The sequence below is a fragment of the Notamacropus eugenii genome, chromosome 5, assembly GCF_028372415.1.
Source record: "Notamacropus eugenii isolate mMacEug1 chromosome 5, mMacEug1.pri_v2, whole genome shotgun sequence".
Lineage (NCBI taxonomy): Eukaryota > Metazoa > Chordata > Mammalia > Diprotodontia > Macropodidae > Notamacropus > Notamacropus eugenii.
Window position 1 is genome coordinate 56,473,256 of NC_092876.1, and position 19,540 is coordinate 56,492,795.

General features: G+C 43.0%; 1 protein-coding gene across 1 annotated transcript in view; it reads left to right on the forward strand.

Moving 5' to 3' along the window:
- Positions 1–19,183, forward strand: part of LOC140504274 (protein-arginine deiminase type-1-like) — a 58,613-nt gene extending 39,430 nt beyond the window's left edge. The window contains exons 12-16 of the mRNA XM_072609047.1: positions 4,585–4,729; positions 5,760–5,853; positions 12,501–12,583; positions 14,302–14,427; positions 15,825–19,183. Coding sequence (XP_072465148.1) covers positions 4,585–4,729; positions 5,760–5,853; positions 12,501–12,583; positions 14,302–14,427; positions 15,825–16,058 — 682 coding nt within the window. The 3' untranslated portion in view covers positions 16,059–19,183. The remainder of the gene's footprint in view (positions 1–4,584; positions 4,730–5,759; positions 5,854–12,500; positions 12,584–14,301; positions 14,428–15,824) is intronic.
- The last annotated feature ends 357 nt before the right edge of the window (positions 19,184–19,540 follow it).

The window sequence follows — 19,540 nt, forward strand, 5'->3', positions numbered from 1 at the left end:
AGAGAATTTAATAATCATGGAATTTTGAAACTCAGGAGCTCAGAATCATAAAATCCTAGAACTTAGACCAGTTGACATCTTAACATCACAGAATCTTTGAGTCACCTGAGACATCAGGACTTACCTAGACCAACCTCCCTCTCAGAGTAAGAATTCCCCAATAACATCCCCACTAGGCTCTGGGGACATTTCTTTCAAGGCAGCCCATGCCACTGGTAGATTCTGGCTCAATTTCAGAATTTTCCTACAATCAGAGCTCCTTGTCTCCCTGAAACATCTACCTATTGGTCCAGGATCATTTCTCTGGAGTCATATAGCATAAGTCATAGCAATGTCATACAGTGGAGAGAGTATGGTCTTTGGAGTCAAAAGATCTGGGTTCAAATCCATGTGATCTCGAACAAGTCACTTAGTGACCCTGAAGTGCTCTTCTAGCTCAAAATCCATGATGATATCAGAAGGTACGTCTTTCACATGCTTACCCTTCAAATGTGTGTACCATAAATGTCTCTTATGTAGGCCAAATGTCTCAATTCCTCCAACTATCCCATACATAAAATAATTCCTAGCATCCTCAGTATCCTGGTTCCCCTACCCCATGTTCCTCATCAGATTTCCTCTCAAAACATGGTGCTCAGAATTAAAAGTGAAGGAGCAGCTCTGAGATTCTATGTCCTAAAGGTTTTCCTACCTCTGACAGATGTTGTATATTCCAAGGTTTACTCCCAGCTCTGATATTCTGTGTTCCAAGGTCCCTCCCAGTCTCCAAGGTCTAAGGTCCTTCAAAACTCAGACATTCTATGTTCTAGCTTTGATATCTTGTGTTCTAAAAGTTCCTTCCAGCTCTGACAATCTAGGTCCTGAGGTCTTTCCCACTTCTGACATTCTATATTTTAAGGTTTACTCCTAGCTCTGGTATGCTATGTTCTGAAGTCTCTCTACATTCTGATATTTGATATTCTAAATCCCTCCCAACTCCTACATTCCATTTCTAAGGTCAGTAATAACTCTGAAATTCTTTCTTGAAGGTCCTTCCCAAGTTCACTCATTCTGTGATCTAAGGTCTTTTTTTTACTTCAGATATTCTGTTTGAAGATTTCCTTTTAGCTTTGACATTTTACATTCTAATGTAGAATTTCTAGCATTTTATAAAGTTATCCATCTTAAGCTAGCCTTAGGGAGCCCACTGGAGGTGTTATGTATGTTATCAGCCAAGATAGTGATATTTTGAACATGGTGTGTGTGTGTGTGTGTGTGTGTGTGTGTGTGTGCGTGCGCGCGCATAATGGAAGTAGCAACCCTGTTGACTTGGTGGGTGGGAAATCTGTTGTGTACTCCTGGATAGAGGAAGAGGAAGAGAATCACTGATTCTTTCTTGCTTTATGATTCCTGGGGTTCCATGAAGGTGAAAAGAGGGTGACCAAGCAGCAAATGTTGCTAGAATTTTCCCAGCCCCAGGCTGGCTTACCATAGGATGATTGAGTGGTTGGTTAAGATGCCAGAATGACAGAATTGATTGAACAGGACCCCTAAAGGTTTTAATCTGTCAGAAAACAAGACTTTGGGGGTTTAAATGACCTCCACTCCACCCCTCAGGTTGCACATCACCCTTTAAGTTCTCAATGGGAACCCAGGGAGCTCCAGTGAATGGATGTCCACCCACCTCCGAGCACCCATGGAATGGGGTGTGCAGTGGGAGGGATCTGTGGGACCCCTAATGAAGTCCTTTTCAAAGGACAGGCTATCTGAGCAGATATTACTGTAAAGTAAGAGAGGTTTCCAAACAAAGCTAGGGATGGGCCCCAGCATGCCACCCTGCTCTCCAACATTAAAATCTGGAGGCAGAGAGGTCAGGTCGTTCTGAGGTCAAAGAGAATAAGACACTGAATCCAAGAATCTGAAGATCAACACGTATTGGGTTCCTTAATCTCCAGTCCCTGCAACTGGATTGGGTGGCAGCCTTTCTCTGGCTTTGGGCCAAATCCACAGAATGTAGGTAGGGTACACGAATCTGAGCTCCTACCACGTTAACAAAGGTCAGGAGCAGAGCACTCACCTCTTTGGTGACTCACATTGGAAACACTCGAATTGTGACTTGATTCTGAAATCCAGCGGCAGTTCCTAAAATAAACCTGACACATGTGATAGACTGCTTGGCGACTACTGGGCTCTTTCAGGACTTGTCATATGGGGACATTGTTAGTTTGTGGGGATGGCGGAATTGAAATTATAGTCTTATACAGAAGCTTAGGGTATAATTCCTGTGGAAGCATGTAGGGGTGAGAACTTGGATTTTAGGGTTGCCCTCCAACCTTCCTCCCTGGGAATGAGGGGGGCTGGGTTGAGCCCCAAACAGCTCATTATCACTCCCAGAGAAAGGAAACCCACTATGTGAAAAGGAGAAGAGTTTGCCTACTTGTGCCAGACACAGTGTTAGAAACAGAAAGAATCCCTACACATAATTAACTTATATTCTAATGGGGAAGGTAGTAAGTACAAATGTAAATAAATATAATATCAAATCAAGTTAATAAATAAAAATTAGTTGGGATGGGAGTTAGTCTCCTTTGCCATTCCCAGTCAGGGTTTCCGGAGGTCTCACAAGCATTGTTTTCTGCCCTGGGTCTCCTTGTCCATCCATCTCCCCAAACCCATCATATCTTTGCCTGTTATTCTGTGTTGTGTTGTCTGTGAAAGCAGGGTGCAGTAGAAAGACCAGGCATGACTCCTGACCTGGGTTCTACTCCTGGCTATGATGCTAACTTTTCATGGCTTTAGCTCAATTACTTTTCCCCTCTGGCCTTTACAGGGATGAGAGGAAGAGTTAGTATAAGAGATCTATCTAGCTCTGATAGTATCTGTTCTAACGTCGCTCCCACCGCTATTATCCTACAGTCCAAGTTCTCTTCCACCTCTAACAATCTATGTTCTTTGGGATCTTCCATCTCTATAGTCCATAGTCTCTGCCATGGTTGGTTTTTTGAATACGTGCTCCCTCTGGTGGAGGCCTCTACAGGAGTGGGGTGACCATTTCTAAAACTAAAGACTGTCCTGGGGACATCTCCACCCCTTGGCCTACAAGGCATCCTTTAGTGATGGGTTGCAGAGGAAAACTGTATTTGGGGGATTTATTATCTGTTTGGTTTCCACACAGTTCATTGCCAAAGACTCTTAGACACACTTATGCTTCAGAGAGAAGAGTCCTGAGCCAGGAAGCAGGAGACCCGGGGTATTGTTTCTGCTTCCTAGTCATTGAAACTTTCTGACCTCACTAAGCTCATCTGTGAAATGGAGATAATAAAACTTGGACTTCTTGAAGGCAGGGGACTGAACTGGATGATTTCTTAAAGACTACCTGTTCTCTCCTCAGTCAGCAAGGTCCAGCACCTAATTCCTTCCTTCCTATTTGCTCTTAATTTTTAAGTAATTTTCCTTCCCATTTGCTCTTAATTTTTAGTAATGAAAGGTTTTTAAATGTTTCATTGAAAACAACGTAGAACATTAGTCCAGCCACACAAACTTGTTTAGCAATTATTTACAGTTAAATGAATTCATTTCAATGAATAAAACATCCTAATAGCTTTGGCTTCACTCCTTTTCCTGCTGATCCCCCTCCATCCCTCCTCATTGTCCTTCTCTTTTGGCTTCTGCCACACTGCTTCCCCTGGTAGGGTCTTCCCATCACTTCCTCACCTGAGGCAATTCCAAACCCCACATGAAGAAATCCTGCTTTTTAGTTTGATGGTTAGAAGACCAACAGATGTGACACATCCATCCTAATTTTGTTTTGGTCATGTGACCTGAGACCTGTTGGTTACACCCCCTTTCTGAGGCGAGGCTATCCACATATCTTCTCTGGTAAATGTTTTTCTCTTTTTTATTTGGGCTTCCAGATATTCTGAGAGTTAGCTCTCCCTCCAAATCATTTTTTCTCTCACCCTTTGTAATATTTTCTTTTGGGGAATAAAGAGAGGAGTAGAGAGTAGAGGAACTTTGAGGAAGGGGGAAGGGAGCAAACATTTATTAAGTACCTTATTATATGTTAAGTGCTTTACAAATTATCCCCTTTGATCATCACAGCAACTCTGGGAGGTGTCATTATTCTTATTTTATAGTTGAGGAAACTGAGGCAGACAGAGGTTAAATGACTTGTCTAGGGCCACACAGCTAGTAAGTATCTGAGGCTGGCTTCCTGACTCCAGGCCCAGTGGTCTATCCACTGTACCACCTATCCAATTCTGAATGTTAAGGAAAGAAAAATAGAGGAAAGGAAAAAGAGAATAAGTCAGAGAAAAGACATAGGAGGACAAAAGATGAAAGGATGAAAGGGAGAGATAAGAGAAAGAAAATTAGAGTGATAAGGAGGGGAAGAATGAATGTGGATGAGCTATTGAATCCATAAAGTGCAAAGTGTCCAAGTGAGGGTGTCAGCTCAAAGGGATGGAGTTTCTAGGGAGAAAAAGACAAACATGACAATAATCACATGTTGGCAGATGTGTCTGTGGAAGCACTAATTCCTAAGGTGAATTTCATGAATAAAATCTCTAGATTGGCAGGACAATGATTTGCCTCTCTTGGTGCTAGGTCAGGTGGCCGCCGGATGGCCAAGGTCGTCAGGAACTTCCTGTATGCCCAGAAAGTGCAAGACCCTGTGGAGCTCTATTCTGACTGGTTAAGTGTGGGGCATGTTGATGAGTTCCTCAGCTTTGTTCCTGCCCCTGGACAGAAGGTACAGTGTTCCCAGCCTCTTCTTTCCTTCTTCAGCTTGGATGACTACTATGGTAACTATAGATAGAAATAGTTAAACAAAATAACATCAAGTTATGTGTTCCAGAAGAAAGGGAAAAAGGCAGAGTCAATGGGACTTTGTCCAGGGTGCTGAAACCAATAAGGCACATTTTCTTGCCTTTGTCTCAAGGTCCTATATAGACCTATGCCACATTGCCAAAACTACCCCTGGTCCTTCACCAAGTTCTGGCTATACAGGTGCTCTTAACCCTTCTTGGGCCTGCCTTCCCCTCACTTTCTACCAGCCAGTGGTTAAGAGTTGGGGATCATTGTCCATGCTATCCACTCTATCTTCTGGTGCAAATGTACCCAGGGTGGACTGTCCTCTGCATTGCTCCCACCTTCAACTGGATTTGCTTTCTATACAATAATGCCTAGTCATCACTCTGATACCACATCAAATAGGGGAAGGTGACAACAGGAGGGCAATCATGAAAGGTTTCTAGGGGAGGAGTTTCTCTGAGTTCTGCAGCAATGAAGGGCTGTTCTGGTTCTTCTGAAAGACTTGCCGTTGACCAAGCAGCTCAGAGTTAATGTTTTTTTTAAAGGATATTTCTTTGAGGGACCTTACTTATTACTTGTATGACCTTGGGCAAGTCACTCCTCCTCCCTGAACCTGTTATCTTTTCTGTAAATTGAGGAGATTGGGCTAAATTAACTTTAAAGATTCTTCCACTTCTAGTGTCCTATATTCTAAAATCCCTCCCAGCTCTGATATTCAGTGTTTTAATACTCTCTCAGCTCTGACTTTCTGTGTTTTAAGACCCTTCCCAACTCTGGCATTCTGAGTTCTAAAGCCCCTCCCACCTCTGACATTCTATGTTCTAAACCCTTCCCTACTCTGATATTCTGTGTTCTAAAGCACCTCCTAACTCTGACATTCTCTCTTATAAGGCTCCTCCCAACTCCGACATTCTAGATTTCAAAGGCCCTTCTGATTTTCAATCTGAAGTGTCTTCTCTCCCTGACAGGGTTTCAGGCTGCTCCTGGCCAGTCCCGATGCTTGCTTCAAACTCTTTCAGCAGAAGAAGGATGAGGGCCATGGGACTGCTGCCCAATTTGAAGGTGAGTTGCTATTAAACATAATCATATCTTGTCCCTTTCATCTTTTGATCTCTTTGCATTTCATAAACATCACTTAATCACTGGGTCCAACATAAACACACCACCTGCATCTAAGGATGTCTTGGGATGTGAAACAAACTTTAATTAATACACCAAACATCCCTGTTTTGGAATGAGGGATGATGATTCTCCCTTTCCAGGGGCAGCGATTTGTGGAACAGAGAAGCTGGTTAACTTGCTTGAGGCCAGGAGGCATACTGATGACCCTTTGGGGAATTAGAACCCAGAACTTCCATGATCTTACCCAGATATCAAATCCAGGGTCTTAGGATCATGGTACCCATAGATAGCTTTAAGGTCTGATGAGACCTTAAAGGCCATCAGCTCTGAGTCCCTCCTTTTACAGATGAGGAAAGTGAGACTTAGAGAGTTAGGTGACTTGGCTTTCTAAAATAAAGTATCTGAGGCAAGATCTGAACTCAAGTCTTCTGGGTTACATTATTTCTTAAGTGGAAGAAAGTCTTTTTTTTGAGGTTCTTCCTCTTATATAAAGATAAGGGAAAGATGGAAGGAGGCAGAAAGGTATGGAGGAAGAAAATAGAAAGAGCTGGAGGGAAAGGAGAGAAGAGAGCAAATATGAAGTTGGAAAGTGAAGCATCAATGAATGCGGGGAAAGTGATGAAATGAAGATAGAAACTCTGGGATGCTGGGTTCTCTTGCTGGGCTCCAGTTTGATTTGTGAGGTTGAGCAACTGTGCTTTAGTTTATATATTTGCAAAATGTGACTGGAGACTCAAGAGGGGACAGAGTCCATAGGATAAATCTTATTGAGTTGAACCAAATTTATTGAGTCCCAGGTTGTGGGATACAACCTCCACACAGATAAGTAAGAAAAATTTAAGGACAGATTGTTAGCCTGGCTAGTACTTTTTGATTCCCAACTCTGTCATGTAACATGTTAGTTGCCACTCATAGGTTGGTGTCATCTATAAATTTGATAATTATTCCACCTGGGCCTTCATTTATGTCATCAATAAAAATGTTGAAGGAGCACATGGTCAAAGAATGGCACTCCACTGGAGACCTTCCTTTGAGCTGAGGTCAACTATCAGTGGTTTCTTTCTGGGTCCAGCCATTCAGCTAGTTCTCATTCCCTCTCTTATCTAAGCCATCTCTTTCCATCTTTTCTTCAAGGAAGCTTGAAATACTGGCAGATGCTTGACTGACATCCACATATACCATGTCTCTGGCATTTCCTTGATCTACTTGTTTAGTTACCCTATGAAATAAGGAAAGAAAATGAGGCTTACATGTTTTTATTGAAGACATGCTGGCTCTCCATGATCACCACATCCTTTCTTAGCATTCACAAACCATCTCTTTAATAGTGGGCTCTAGAATTTTGCCAGAAATCTAAGTTGAGCTCACTTGCCTAAAGTTTGAAGGCTCTCTCTTCTTCCTTAAAAAAAAACAACTGGGACATTTTTGTATCTGGAATTTTGAGACAATTCTCCTGTTTTCCAATGTTTTTCAGACATCACAAGCAACAGCTTATCAATCAACTCTGACATCTCCTTTAGTCTCCTGGAACATACATGGCTCATGTAGGCCTGGAAACTTAAACTCACTGAGGGAAGCTAAATGCTCTCTTGCTATTTCCACCTGTGTTCTGGATTTCAACGCCCTGTTAGCCATCTTTGTTTAAACTTCCTAAGCTGAAGAGAGTTTTCCTTGGCAGAGAAAATAGAAAGTTGAGTAGTTCTGCCTTCTCTCTCTCTTATATTCATTTGATTGTCCTGTCTGTCATGAACAATGATCCTGTCTCTCATTTTGGTCTTCTTTTTGCTCCCAATCTAACTAAGAAGGCTCTTTTGTCAATAGCATTCATATAATAATAATAGCACTTACTATGTGCCAGCACTTTACAAACATTATCTCATTTGATCCTCATAACCACCCTGGGAGGTAGGAAATCGAGGCAAAAAGAAGCTAAGTGACTTGCCCAGGATCACACAGCTATGTCTGAAGTTGGATTTGAACTCAGATCTTCCTGAATCCAGACCCAGCTCTCTCTTCACCATACCCCCTAGCTGCCCCACTGCATTTTGAGTTTTAGCATTCATTATGTTATTCTTTTTTCAAAATGAAAAAGTATTTATTAGGTGCTTACTAACAAGACAATATTGTTTGTTTTATTTTTCCCACTTAATAGTATTTTATTTTTCCAATTACATGTAAAGACAGTTTTCAACATTCACTCTTATAAGATTTTGAGTTCCAAATTTTTTTCTCTCCTCCCTCTCACCCCTTCCCAAGAGAACATGTAATCTGATATAAGCTATACATGTACAATCACATTAAATATATTTTCACATTGGTCACGTTGTGAAGGAAGAATTAGAACAAAAGGGAAAAATCGTGAGAAATGTATTTCCCTCCATCTTATTCTCCCCTCTTTTATTCCATTCTCTCTCTTTTCACCTTGTTTCTCCTCAAAAGTGTTTAGCTGCTGACTACCCCTCCCCCAATCTGCCCTTTCTTCTATCACCCCTTCCTTTCTCTTATCCCCTTCCCCTCCTACTTTTCTGTAGGGCAAGATAGATTTCTATATACAATGGTGTGTGTGTGGTATTCCCTCTTTGAGCCAAGTCTCGTGAAAGTAAGGTTCACTCACTCCCTGTTGTCTCCCCCCCCTTTCCCTTCCACTATAAAAGCTTTTTATTGCCTCTTTTATGTGAGATAATTTACCCCATTCTACTTCTCTTTCTCCCAGTACATTCCTCTCTCTACCCTTAGTTTTATTTTTAGATACCATCCCTTCCCGTCCAACTCACTCCTAGGCCCTCTCTCTCTCTCTATACTGCTAACTACCCCAATACTCTGATCCTTTCATCAAGAATGCGTGAAAGTTCTCCATCTCATTGAATAGCCATTTATACTGAAGCATTATACTCAGTTTTGCTGGGTAGGTTATTCTTGGTCATATTCCTAGTTCCTTTGCCCACCATAATCATTATGCTATAAGACTGTATCATGCTTTTGTATTCATGCCCTGTTATCTGCCTTTGCTTTTGTTTTTTCATTATGTCTTTTAAAAATCTGTGTGGATTATTACAGGATCACCTGCAGTTCTTGTAGTCAACTCTTTGTTTTCTTCCTCACTGAAATTGTTCAAGGGCATCTAGGTGGTACAGTGTGTAAAACACCAACCCTGAAGTCAGGAGGACCTGAGTTCAGATCTGGCCTCAGACACTTACTAGCTGTGTCACCCTGGACAAGTCATTTAACCCCACTTGTGAAAGGAAAGAAGGAAGAGAAAGAAAGAAAGAAAGAAAGAAAGAAAGAAAGAAAGAAAGAAAGAAAGAAAGAAAGAGGAAGAAAGAAAGGAAGAAAGAAAGAAAGAAAGTTGTCCCAATTTATGTCCTCAGAAATGAGATAGTGTGATGGAGTTAGTGATTAGAGAACTAGCCTCAGAGACAGGAAGACCTGGGTTCAAGTCCTGCCTCTGACATGTTTTGACTGTGTGATCCTGGACAAGTCATTAACCTCTCAGTACCCTGAAGCAACTCTCGAAGACTCAAAGTTACAGCAAATGTGCTAACATGCCTTGATGGATGAAGTTTTTTCAACAAGTTGTTCCCTCTATCACTGAAATATTAGTTCAAGTACTTATCCATAAGTCTTCAGAATTCCTTCCAAATTCTTGACAGTTTCCCATTCTGTTTGGACTGGATTTCCCTCTAGGATATAGCCTCTCTCTAAACTGTTTGAAATCTTCCATCCCCAAATTGTGAGTTCACCTCAGACTGTGTCCAGCTTTCCTCCCTGTCTCTATGACAAATTCTAAGATAAAGTAGTCCCTTTTCCCCAACATTCCCCCATAATTTTGCCCCCATGACTCATTCTATCTTTTTGGTCAGAATCAGGTTCTAACAGTAATCTCCCTTGGTGCTTCCTCTACCTCTTGAAGGATAAAGCTATTGAGTCAAGCCAAAGTTTGATTTGTTGCTCTGCTTTTGGTAAAGAGAGAGATTCAGCAGATGTATAATTGAAGTACCCCATTACTACTATATTGTAGCTCTGAGCCCGGTTTTTGATCTTTTTATACACTTCTCATCTATTTCTTCCTGCTGGTTAGGTGGTTTGTAATACATTCCATGACAATGTTCTTTTTGTCTCTCCCTTCAGTGATTAGAGGCAGCTAGGTTGCACCATGGTTAAAGTACCTGGTCTGGAGTCAGGAATAACTGAGCTCCAATTTGGCCTTAAACTCACACTAACTGTATGACCTTGGGCAGGTCCTTAGACTTAAAAGTCATCACACCATATGAGGTTGAATTCATCTTCTTGGATCCAGTTTTTCAAATACAAAGTAATAACAATAAATAGTGGCTTGCTTTAGGACCATTTTCTATCTTAATTCCATGAAAAAAGATGAAAAGAAAGAAATTACTAGGAATAAGGACTAGAACTGGGATTTTATTGGTCTAGTGAATTTTACCCATATAAACTCAGTCTTAGAAAGTTGCCTAGAGCGTTAAGAAAGTAAATGACTTGTCCAGATTCATACAGCAAGTAGCCAGAGGTAAGTCTTGAACCCAGATATGAGTTTGGCTCTCCACTATGACAAACTATCTCTCAGTACTTATAATAAGAATAATATTAACAGATGACAGATTGCCAGACTACTGGTGCAGATATCAAAATATCTTTGTGAGTACAGCCAGTAAAATGTATTGGAATCAGATACTTATCACAGATTGACCCACTGCCCACAATCACCCAGAAATCACATTGACTCACAAATATTTAAGAACGATGATTTAAATAGATGTTACTATATCAAATATGGATCGTCTTGAACCTAGGTGGAACAAAAATTATCAAAATACTCAGATCTGGCATAAGAAATCAGACCCACGTGGGAACAAGCTGAAATTCCTATTCTTTCCATCATTCTGTGTGTTCCTGGAGTTGTTCAGAGTGTATCTTCTGTGAGACTGGAGATGACCCACATCCCAATGCTTTTACTCAACTAGAAGAAAGTAGTTATTTTATCCATCTGTTCAATGATGTTCAGAATATTTAATATAAAAGAACAATGACATGTTGGTGACTTTTACCAGGATCATTTCAATCTGTGCTACATCAAAAAGATGTGAATGAGATGATGATGATTACTACTACTACTACCACCACCACTACTATTACCACTACTACTACTACCACTATTACTACTACTACTACTACTACTACTACTACTGCTCTCCCACAGGGATTTAGGGGTAACATTCATACCTACAGAAGAAGATACTTTGGCCCAAGAGAGTTTAATTTAGAAAGTTTTCCTTGGGTGGGGTACTCCTCAAAGAGGGAGGAGCTTGTATTCCAAAAAGTGACTTTCTCCTATCCGCAGCCCTGCCTCTCTGCTCTCTCTAGTCTGAAGGTTTGTCTCTGGCTCCCACCTAACAGAAGGATAGGCAGCTTGCTGGGTTGGAAAGAGTAATGACAGAGGACCTTTTCTGAATTTTACTTGTACTACTTCTCAGCTAGCTATGTGACCTTGATAAAGTCACTCTTCTTCTCTGGGCCTCAGTTTCTACTTCTGGAAAGAAGGATTTCTGATATCTAAAATACACAGAAAATTGATACAGTACCAAAAATCATTCTTCAATAGATAAATAGTCGAAGGATATAAATTTTTCAAAAGAACTGAAAACAATAAATGAACAGATGAAAAAAGTTCTCCAATCACTAATAGTAAGAATAGTGTAAATTAGAACAACTCTTTAGATTTCACCTCGTACCATGTGAATTGGAAAATATTCTAAATGATGGGAACAATCAATGCTGGAGAGGCTGTAGGAAGCCAGGCACAGTAATATATCACTGGTAAGTTGAGCTATAAAGAGATCCAATCCTACTTCATTTCATTTTTGAATTAACAAAGGAAAGTGATCATATTGTTCATTCCTTTTGAGTCAGTGATCTCCCTACTGGGCATTTGACCCAATGATGTCAAGATAAAAACAAACGTCCATGTGATTCCAAAATATTCATCATAGCATTCCTTCTGGTAGCCACTTTGTGGCCACCCATCTGCTGGAAAAGATTAAAAAAATAGTGCCTGGATATAATTGAATGCTATGGTGTAGTAAGAAATGGCAAATATGTCATCCTATATGGTCAACATATTGGATTTTTCCTTGATTGTTTTTCTTTTTTCTTTCTAAAAATAAAGTTTTATATAGGGGGAGGACAATAACTATGATAAAGACAAAAGACATCAGGAAGACATTTTACAAATAGAATGAGAGAAATAGACCAGATGCTTTCTAAGATGTGTTACTTCTAACTCTGAATTCTAAGATGAGGGTTGGCATCAATGAAGGGTGTTTACACACTGGGAATTCCCCAGACCGGTGAAATCATAAATCTGAACAACAAAAAATAGATTCTTCACCTTCACTTCTCATTAGAAATTTATTGCTGCCACTTTCCTGCAATTAGTTCAGTTCCATCTATTTCCTTCATCTCCCTACTTCATCTTGTCCCGGCTTCAGATCCCTTCTTTAGTCTCAGGACAATACTGGTCCATATTAAGAAGCCCCATACTCTAGGCTGACTCTATGGCCTCTCTCTTGCAGGACTGAAAAAAGGAAAGAAAAAAATAACTATTGATGAGATGCTGAATGACAAAAGCCTTAGGAGTGACAATCGCTATGCCCAGGTAAGTGAGACCCAGGCAAGGGACCTGCTGAGGTGGGGAAGAAGGGTCTTCTTTAGAATGAGAAGAGTAATCAGTCTTGAAACCCTTCTCCTGATGAACTGCTCTTGCTGCCACTGTCCAGGGTACTTGGGAGAGCTTGTGGGGAATGTGTGGGGGAGGATGGTAGTCCAAAGGAGACTCAAGTCCTGCCTTCTGGGAGCCATCAACCTAAGAGGAAAGACTTTGTCTGTGCCCTGGGGCAGTTCTCAGCATGGGGGGAGACTGAGGAGTCTTGGTCCTCTGAACTCCCAGCTGGGGGTAGGGAAGAGATACAGGTTCTGCCCTCAGGAAACCCCCAGCTTAGGGGGGGAAGATTCTGTTCCTGCCTCAGGAAGTTCTCAGTCTAACACAGGATACATAACTCATGTTCTCAAGGATCTCCCAGTATGAGGAAGGAAGGCATAGATTCCATCACTAGAAATCTTCTACCCAGCAGGGAGACACATAGCCCCCCAACTTAGGAAACTCCCTAAGGTAAAGGTAAAGGTGACCATGTAGATTCAAAGAACTAAGCCCAAACTGGAGTTGCTTCCCTTCTATTCACAAAGGACAGAGCCATAACTAGGAATCTTTGTGCTCTTGATAAGTGGCCAGAAGCATGCCCTCATTATTGGCATGGGAGGTATGATGAGAGACCACCCCCCTGGTGAGAACAGGAAGCAAAGATCCTAGGATACAGCCTGCTGGGCCAGTCACTTCTGAGGAGGCCATTACATATGTCAGGGTGGGGGGGCATTAGGATGGGATGGGGGACATCTATGTCCATCATCTGGTAGCTTACTATTTTAATTTATTATTCTTATTAATTAGGTGCTAAGATCTGTTGTTCCTATACTACTGAAGTACTTTGAGTATTGTTAGCATCCTATAAATCAGGTACCCTGTTAGCAAAGTCCCAGTTGTCTCACCTCAGTAATAGCTCAGAATGGGGTTGTTTCCCCTTTCTCTTTGCCCACTTTCCTTCTCCCCCTTCCCATAGCAACAGAGTTAGAGAGCATGGACCCTAGTATGATTGGGACTCTCAAGGTTAAGTGGTGTTTGCCTTGAATGTCAGAGGAGAGGGGAGAGGAGGAAGAGGCAGCTCTTAAGATAGGCAAAAAAAATCTGAGGGCAAGGAATGGATGTGGAGGTGTTGTTGGGGACATCCATCGAGGACTGGGTCTGATAAGGAAACCAAGGAAGAAGAACTAGAGTTCACATCAATGAACTCCTATTGGGGGAATGTAGGGGGGGCATCCATTGTGTGTGGGGAGAGGAAGACCTTGGTGGAAGGAGCAGTCTTAGGATGGATTGGTGAGGTAGGTCTAGGACAGGGTCTACTTCTCTAGTGCTATTTCGCCTCAGCATAGTGTGCTGGATATTACCAGAAGCCCCTGGTTGAAGAACAAGACCTTCCTGCCTTTCTCCATTTTTATTGGTTGAGGCCAAGGATTTAATGTGGTGGAAGGAGTATTTGGAAGATTTGGCATCCAAAATCCTGGGTTTGAATGTAAGCTCTGTTATCATATCGGTGTGTGACCTCAGGCAAATTACTTCTCATCTGGATCTTGATATTTTCCTTTGGAAAATGAGTGGGTAGGAGATATCAGATCATCTTGAAAATTCCTTTCAGCTTTAGATCTGATGGTCCTCCTCTCTTTTCCCTCCCCATCCACTTCACGCTGATTCCCTCTGATCAGAAATGCATCGACTGGAATCGTGAGGTCCTGAAAAGGGAGCTGGGTCTGTCAGAGCGTGACATCATCGACATCCCCCAGCTCTTCAAGCTCAGCGACAACTCTGCAGAGGCCTTCTTCCCTGACATGGTGAGGGAGCTGGCATGAACTGTGAGGGAGAGTCCTTCCTCCTCCCTGGAGGCAGGACCCTATACTCCATAGATCCCAACACCAGCAGAAGCAAGGATGGAAGAGGGGGGGAGAAGAAGCCTGAGGGATGGAGAAGGAGACTAAATTAAAAAAAAAAATCAGAAAGTAACTTGGGGGTAGGGGTTAAAAATATTGGAAAACCCAGAAAAATTAGGGAGAAAACCCCATCAAGAGTTTTTTCTCCCTGTGAATCTTTCTAGATGTCTTCCAGATTCAATTTCATATTGATTCATTGCCTTACTTTGGCATACAACAGGGCGAAATGTGGAGTCAGAAAACTTGGGTTCAAATCCTGACCATCTGTGGGACCTTGAGGGCCTCAGTTTCCTCACCTGTAAAATAAGAGGGTTGGACAAGATGACCCCTAAGGTCCCTTTCAGCTCTTAATCTGTGATCCCGGATGACATTCAACAGGAGGAATTAAGGGTGTTCAGTTTGGAGAAAAGAAGGTGGAGGAGAAATATGGAAGCTACAATTGTCTGAAGGGCAGTTGTGTGGAGGAGGGGTTGGACTTTTTCTGCTTGGTTTCAGAGGCAGAATTAGGAGCAGGTGATGGAAACTGCAGACAGGGAAGATTTCTCCTCAAAGGAAGAAAAAAAAACAACACCCAACTTCCTAAGCATAAGAGATCTCCCAAAGTAGAATGGGCTGCTTCTAAAGTTTGTGGTTGGCCTATCTGGAGACCTTCAAAAATAGAATAAATGACCTTATTTTACAGATGGAGATTGGACCAGTTGGCGTCCAAGGGCCCTTCCAATCTGAGTTACTGTAATTCAGGGATCTCTAGTTCTTGGACTTCTGGGAGTGGGTCATTTCTGTTGCTTCCTCAGCTCAATGCCTTTTGTTAACCAGGCCCTAATTAGCCAAGGGGAGCTGACAAGCTAGATGTGGTGATGTGATCTCACTGGGAAGCAGAGGCCTCTGTGAGTGTGTCACTTTTGGGAGGGGCTGGGAGCTGATCTTATCAACTGAGTCCAGGAGCCCATTAGAGGCCTGGATTCCACTAGGAAACTATCTGGGAATATTCAGAGGCTGTGGGTGGGGAGAGGGTCATAGTCTCATAGACTGTTAGAGCTGGAAGGGTCTTAAATCTAGTTCTTCTTTTCAGTTTTACAGTTGGGGAAACTGAGGCCCAAGGAAAGGGAAGCAACTCACACATGGTCACATACCTTGTAAGCAGGAGAACCAGGATTTGAACCCATCTCTGGTCTCATGGTTCATTGCCCTTATTATTATCCCAAGCAAGGCACCTAGAACCCATAGGTAGATTTAACTAGTGGACCCTCACCTTCTGGGTATGGTCTCTATTTCACCTCCCCTGTCTTTTCTCATTACAGGTAAACATGATTGTCCTGGGAAAGTTCTTGGGGATTCCCAAGCCCTTTGGACCCATCATTAATGGGCGTTGCTGTCTAGAGGAGAAAGTCCAGGACTTGTTGCATCCACTGGGACTCACATGTACCTTCATTGATGATTACCTCTCCTACCACGTACTAATGGGCGAGATCCATTGTGGCACCAATGTCCGACGGAAGCCTTTCTCTTTTAAGTGGTGGAACATGATTCCTTGAGCTGGCTCCTCTCCCACCATCTTCTCCTTTCCCTGTTCCTCACAAGAACATCAACATGGGGAGAGGACAGTCCATCCATTTTGGAAAAAGGCCACCAACAGCATCTATAGCATGGGCCCCCAGTCACCAGGTCCTAGCCATTACTATAGGATATCAATGGGATTCTTTCTTCTTAGTGAAGGACAACCCTACCTGGCCCATCTAGTCTTCAAAGATGTCCCCTCAGTTCTTCTTTTTGCCTTTTTCTCTCCAAGTCTAATTGGTCCTTCTCAAAGAAACTTAGCAATCCTTGCATTCTATCCCAGACCTGAAGGGACAAACTGGCCAAGTGTGTGTGTGTGTGTGTGTGTGTGTGTGTGTGTGTGTGTGTGTGTGTGTGTTTGTGTATGAGCACCATGCTGGATGGGATCAGCTGGTGTGTTTTGATTTTTCCAGTTTCAGGACTCATGCAGGATCATGGAATCTTAGAGCTGGATAACATTCAATGTTCCCATTTTACAGAAGAGAAGAACTGAGGCCCAGAATGGGAAAGTAACTTCCCATGGTCACACCTCAAGTTAATGGCAGAGCCAGAACTCCAGATCACAGAACCAAAGACTCAAAGAGTTGGGAAAGACCAGAGAAGCCACCTACCCTAATCGAGAATGAATGAATAAGGTCTCTTCTATAATACCCCCAAGGACTCATCAGCGGAGGCTTCTACTTGAATTCATTCACTAAGGAGGGGTCTACTACCTCCTGAGGCCAGCCCATACCTCTCTGGGACAATTCATATTCTTATGAAGCTTTCCCCCAGCATGGAGTCTAAATCATCCTTAAGACTAGCTCTTATACAACACAGGTCTTTTATTTTCCCATGCAGTACCAACCTTAGCTAGAACCCAACAGACCCTAGCAGTGTGGGTCCAGTACTGATCAGCCTGCTGCCTTCTCCTTCAGTGGACCCTGCCCCAAAGCAGAACCAATGGATGCCTCAGTTTCCCTCTTTTTGCTGAGAGCACCTTTAGCCCAGCAGATGAATGAAGGAAAAGGTCCTACAAAAAACAATAACAAAAATACCCCTTTAATAGTTAACTCTGTCTCCAGGAGCAGTGATTGCTACTTATTGGAGGGGAAAAACTCGAATTATGGACACAGCCTGTTTCTGGCCCTAAAGTGCTGAGTGCTCTCAGCTGGTCTGGAGGAGAAAGCCCAAGTGGAGTGTGAGGCTGGGGAGCCTTGGGAAGGGCTGGCCAAGTCTAGGCTGAAGTTTTGTGTATCCAGCTTGAATCATTTCACTCTTTTCCCACTTCTGCCCCCATGCTTGCTTGTGGGGGCTCCTGCTGCTGTTTCAGAACACGGATTGAAGGCCAAGAACTTACCAAGTCCCAGGAATTCCTGATCAGACTGCTATGATGACTGAGTTGTCTTGGCATGAGTTTCAGATAGAAGAATAATGACAAGAAGTCAGCTCCATTTCTTTTTGCATAGTGAAACCTCACATGGCAGGGGTGGGGTGATAATTTCCCCCATCTTATAAATGAGGAAGTGACTTGTTCAGGGTCATACAAGCAAGATGGACCCAGATCTGCACCCACATTTCCTGACTCCAAGGCCAGTTCTCTTTTCACTAAATGGAATCCTTCCAGAGGTAGAGGGATGGAGACTTCAGAAATTCAGAAAGGGGAGAAACATATTGAGTTATCTAAGAAGGCAGGGCTTAATTCCTACTAATTGTCCTTAATTATTCCTCTTCTTTCTGTAGGCAGTGGGAGTCTCTGTCTCTGCTCATCAGGGCCAGCACTCTGCACGTAGTTCAAGTTTCGGTCTCAGTGGCTTAGGGAGTAAATCTGGTATGGCTCCCACAGCAAGAGAGAGGTCACTGTTCATAGGATCTTGCAATGGTAGGTCTAGAGCTATAAAAGCTTTAGAGGTCATCTAGCCCAACTCCTCCATTTTTAAAAATGAGTAAACTAGGCCCACTGAGGTTATATAACTTGCCCAAGGTCACACAGGTAGGATTTGAACCCAGGTCCTCTTAGTCCAGAGTCTTAGAGATTTTAATTTGGTTGATCTGGAAGGATCAGGCAAACCTAACTTGACTTGGGAGGCACTGAGGGAGGCTGCCTCTCTGCTCTGAAAGGCAAGACTCTCCCAGAGGAAGCCCACTCAGGATCAGTGGCAGATGCCTCCTATTCTTGTTCTCATACTTCTCTTACTACTGGGAGCCCAGGGACACAGAATGTCAGAGCTGAGAGGGTTCTTAGAACAAGGAATGTCAGAGCCGGGAGGGCCCTTAGGAGTCCCCTATATCCTTCTACATCTTCCCCTCCCACATTTTATGGATGTGGAAAATTGATATCTTCAAGAGAAGAAATCCATACTTTCTCAGATCTAGAAGTGGAAGCCAGGCTATTCTCCCCCCAACCCCTGCTCATCTATTCCAACTTCCTCATTTTACAGATTTAGAAACTAAAGTTCAGGTTAAGTGGCTTGCTCAGGATAATGTAGGATATTAAGTGAGAGGAGGAGAGGAACCCATGAACCTTGGCTCCAAAGCAGGGATTCTTTTCTACTTTATCATTTTTGCCCAATGTCCCACAAAGACTTCTTGGCAGAGTTGAGACTAGAATTCCAATCTTCTGGTACAGGACAGTTTCTATTGTCCCACTGGTGGTGCCTCTGAGGATGCTGGTGGACCAGGGGGCAGTTCTGAAATAAACAAGTCCTGGTGATCCTGTGAGTGTTCCTTATTCTCACTTATCCCCATCCCCACCATCCCCCGCTCCCACCCAACCCAGCTTTTGGTCAGTAAAAAGTCCTGGTGGAACCAGGAGACAAAAAAAAGCATCATGGGTCTGAAGGCGTGGAGAAGGGGGTGATTAGAATGGTCGGGATTTTCCCTACGGGGCCTCTGTCAGGGAGTTCTTTGGTTCCAGACCAGGACTCAGGAGAGCTGTGCAATGCTTCATGTGAGAGAAGGAGAAGAAGGTGGCGAGGGTAAGCCGGCTGACCTTGGGGCCACTCAGTCCCTAGTGCACAGACCTGAGGCTGTCCTCAGGAAGTCTATTCTGAGAATATGGTGGGATGATGGTCGATGAGGAGTCCACCACCTCCTAGGTTATCAATAAAGGCATAACCACTCACCTCTGATTCGGGGTCAGTCATTGGGCATCCGAAGGGGATTTGGGAGTGGGGAACAAGAACCTGGCAGTGCCCAGCCCTACTGTCTTCTCTTTTTCTGGTCCCTACATCCCCACCTCCCAGACCAACCCAGCCCAGCTGCTACTACCGCCATCTTTCCTTCCCTCCTAGTGAGGACTGGCAGCTCAGTGCTGTTATTTTATCATTACCAACAACAGTTAACATTTACAGGGTGATTTCAAATGTGCAAAAACCTTTACCAACGTCTCATGGGAACTTCATGGTCCTGTGAGGCAGCTCCCACTGTTATTATCCCTACGTTCCCAATGAGGAAACTGTGTCTCAGGGAGGACATGCCC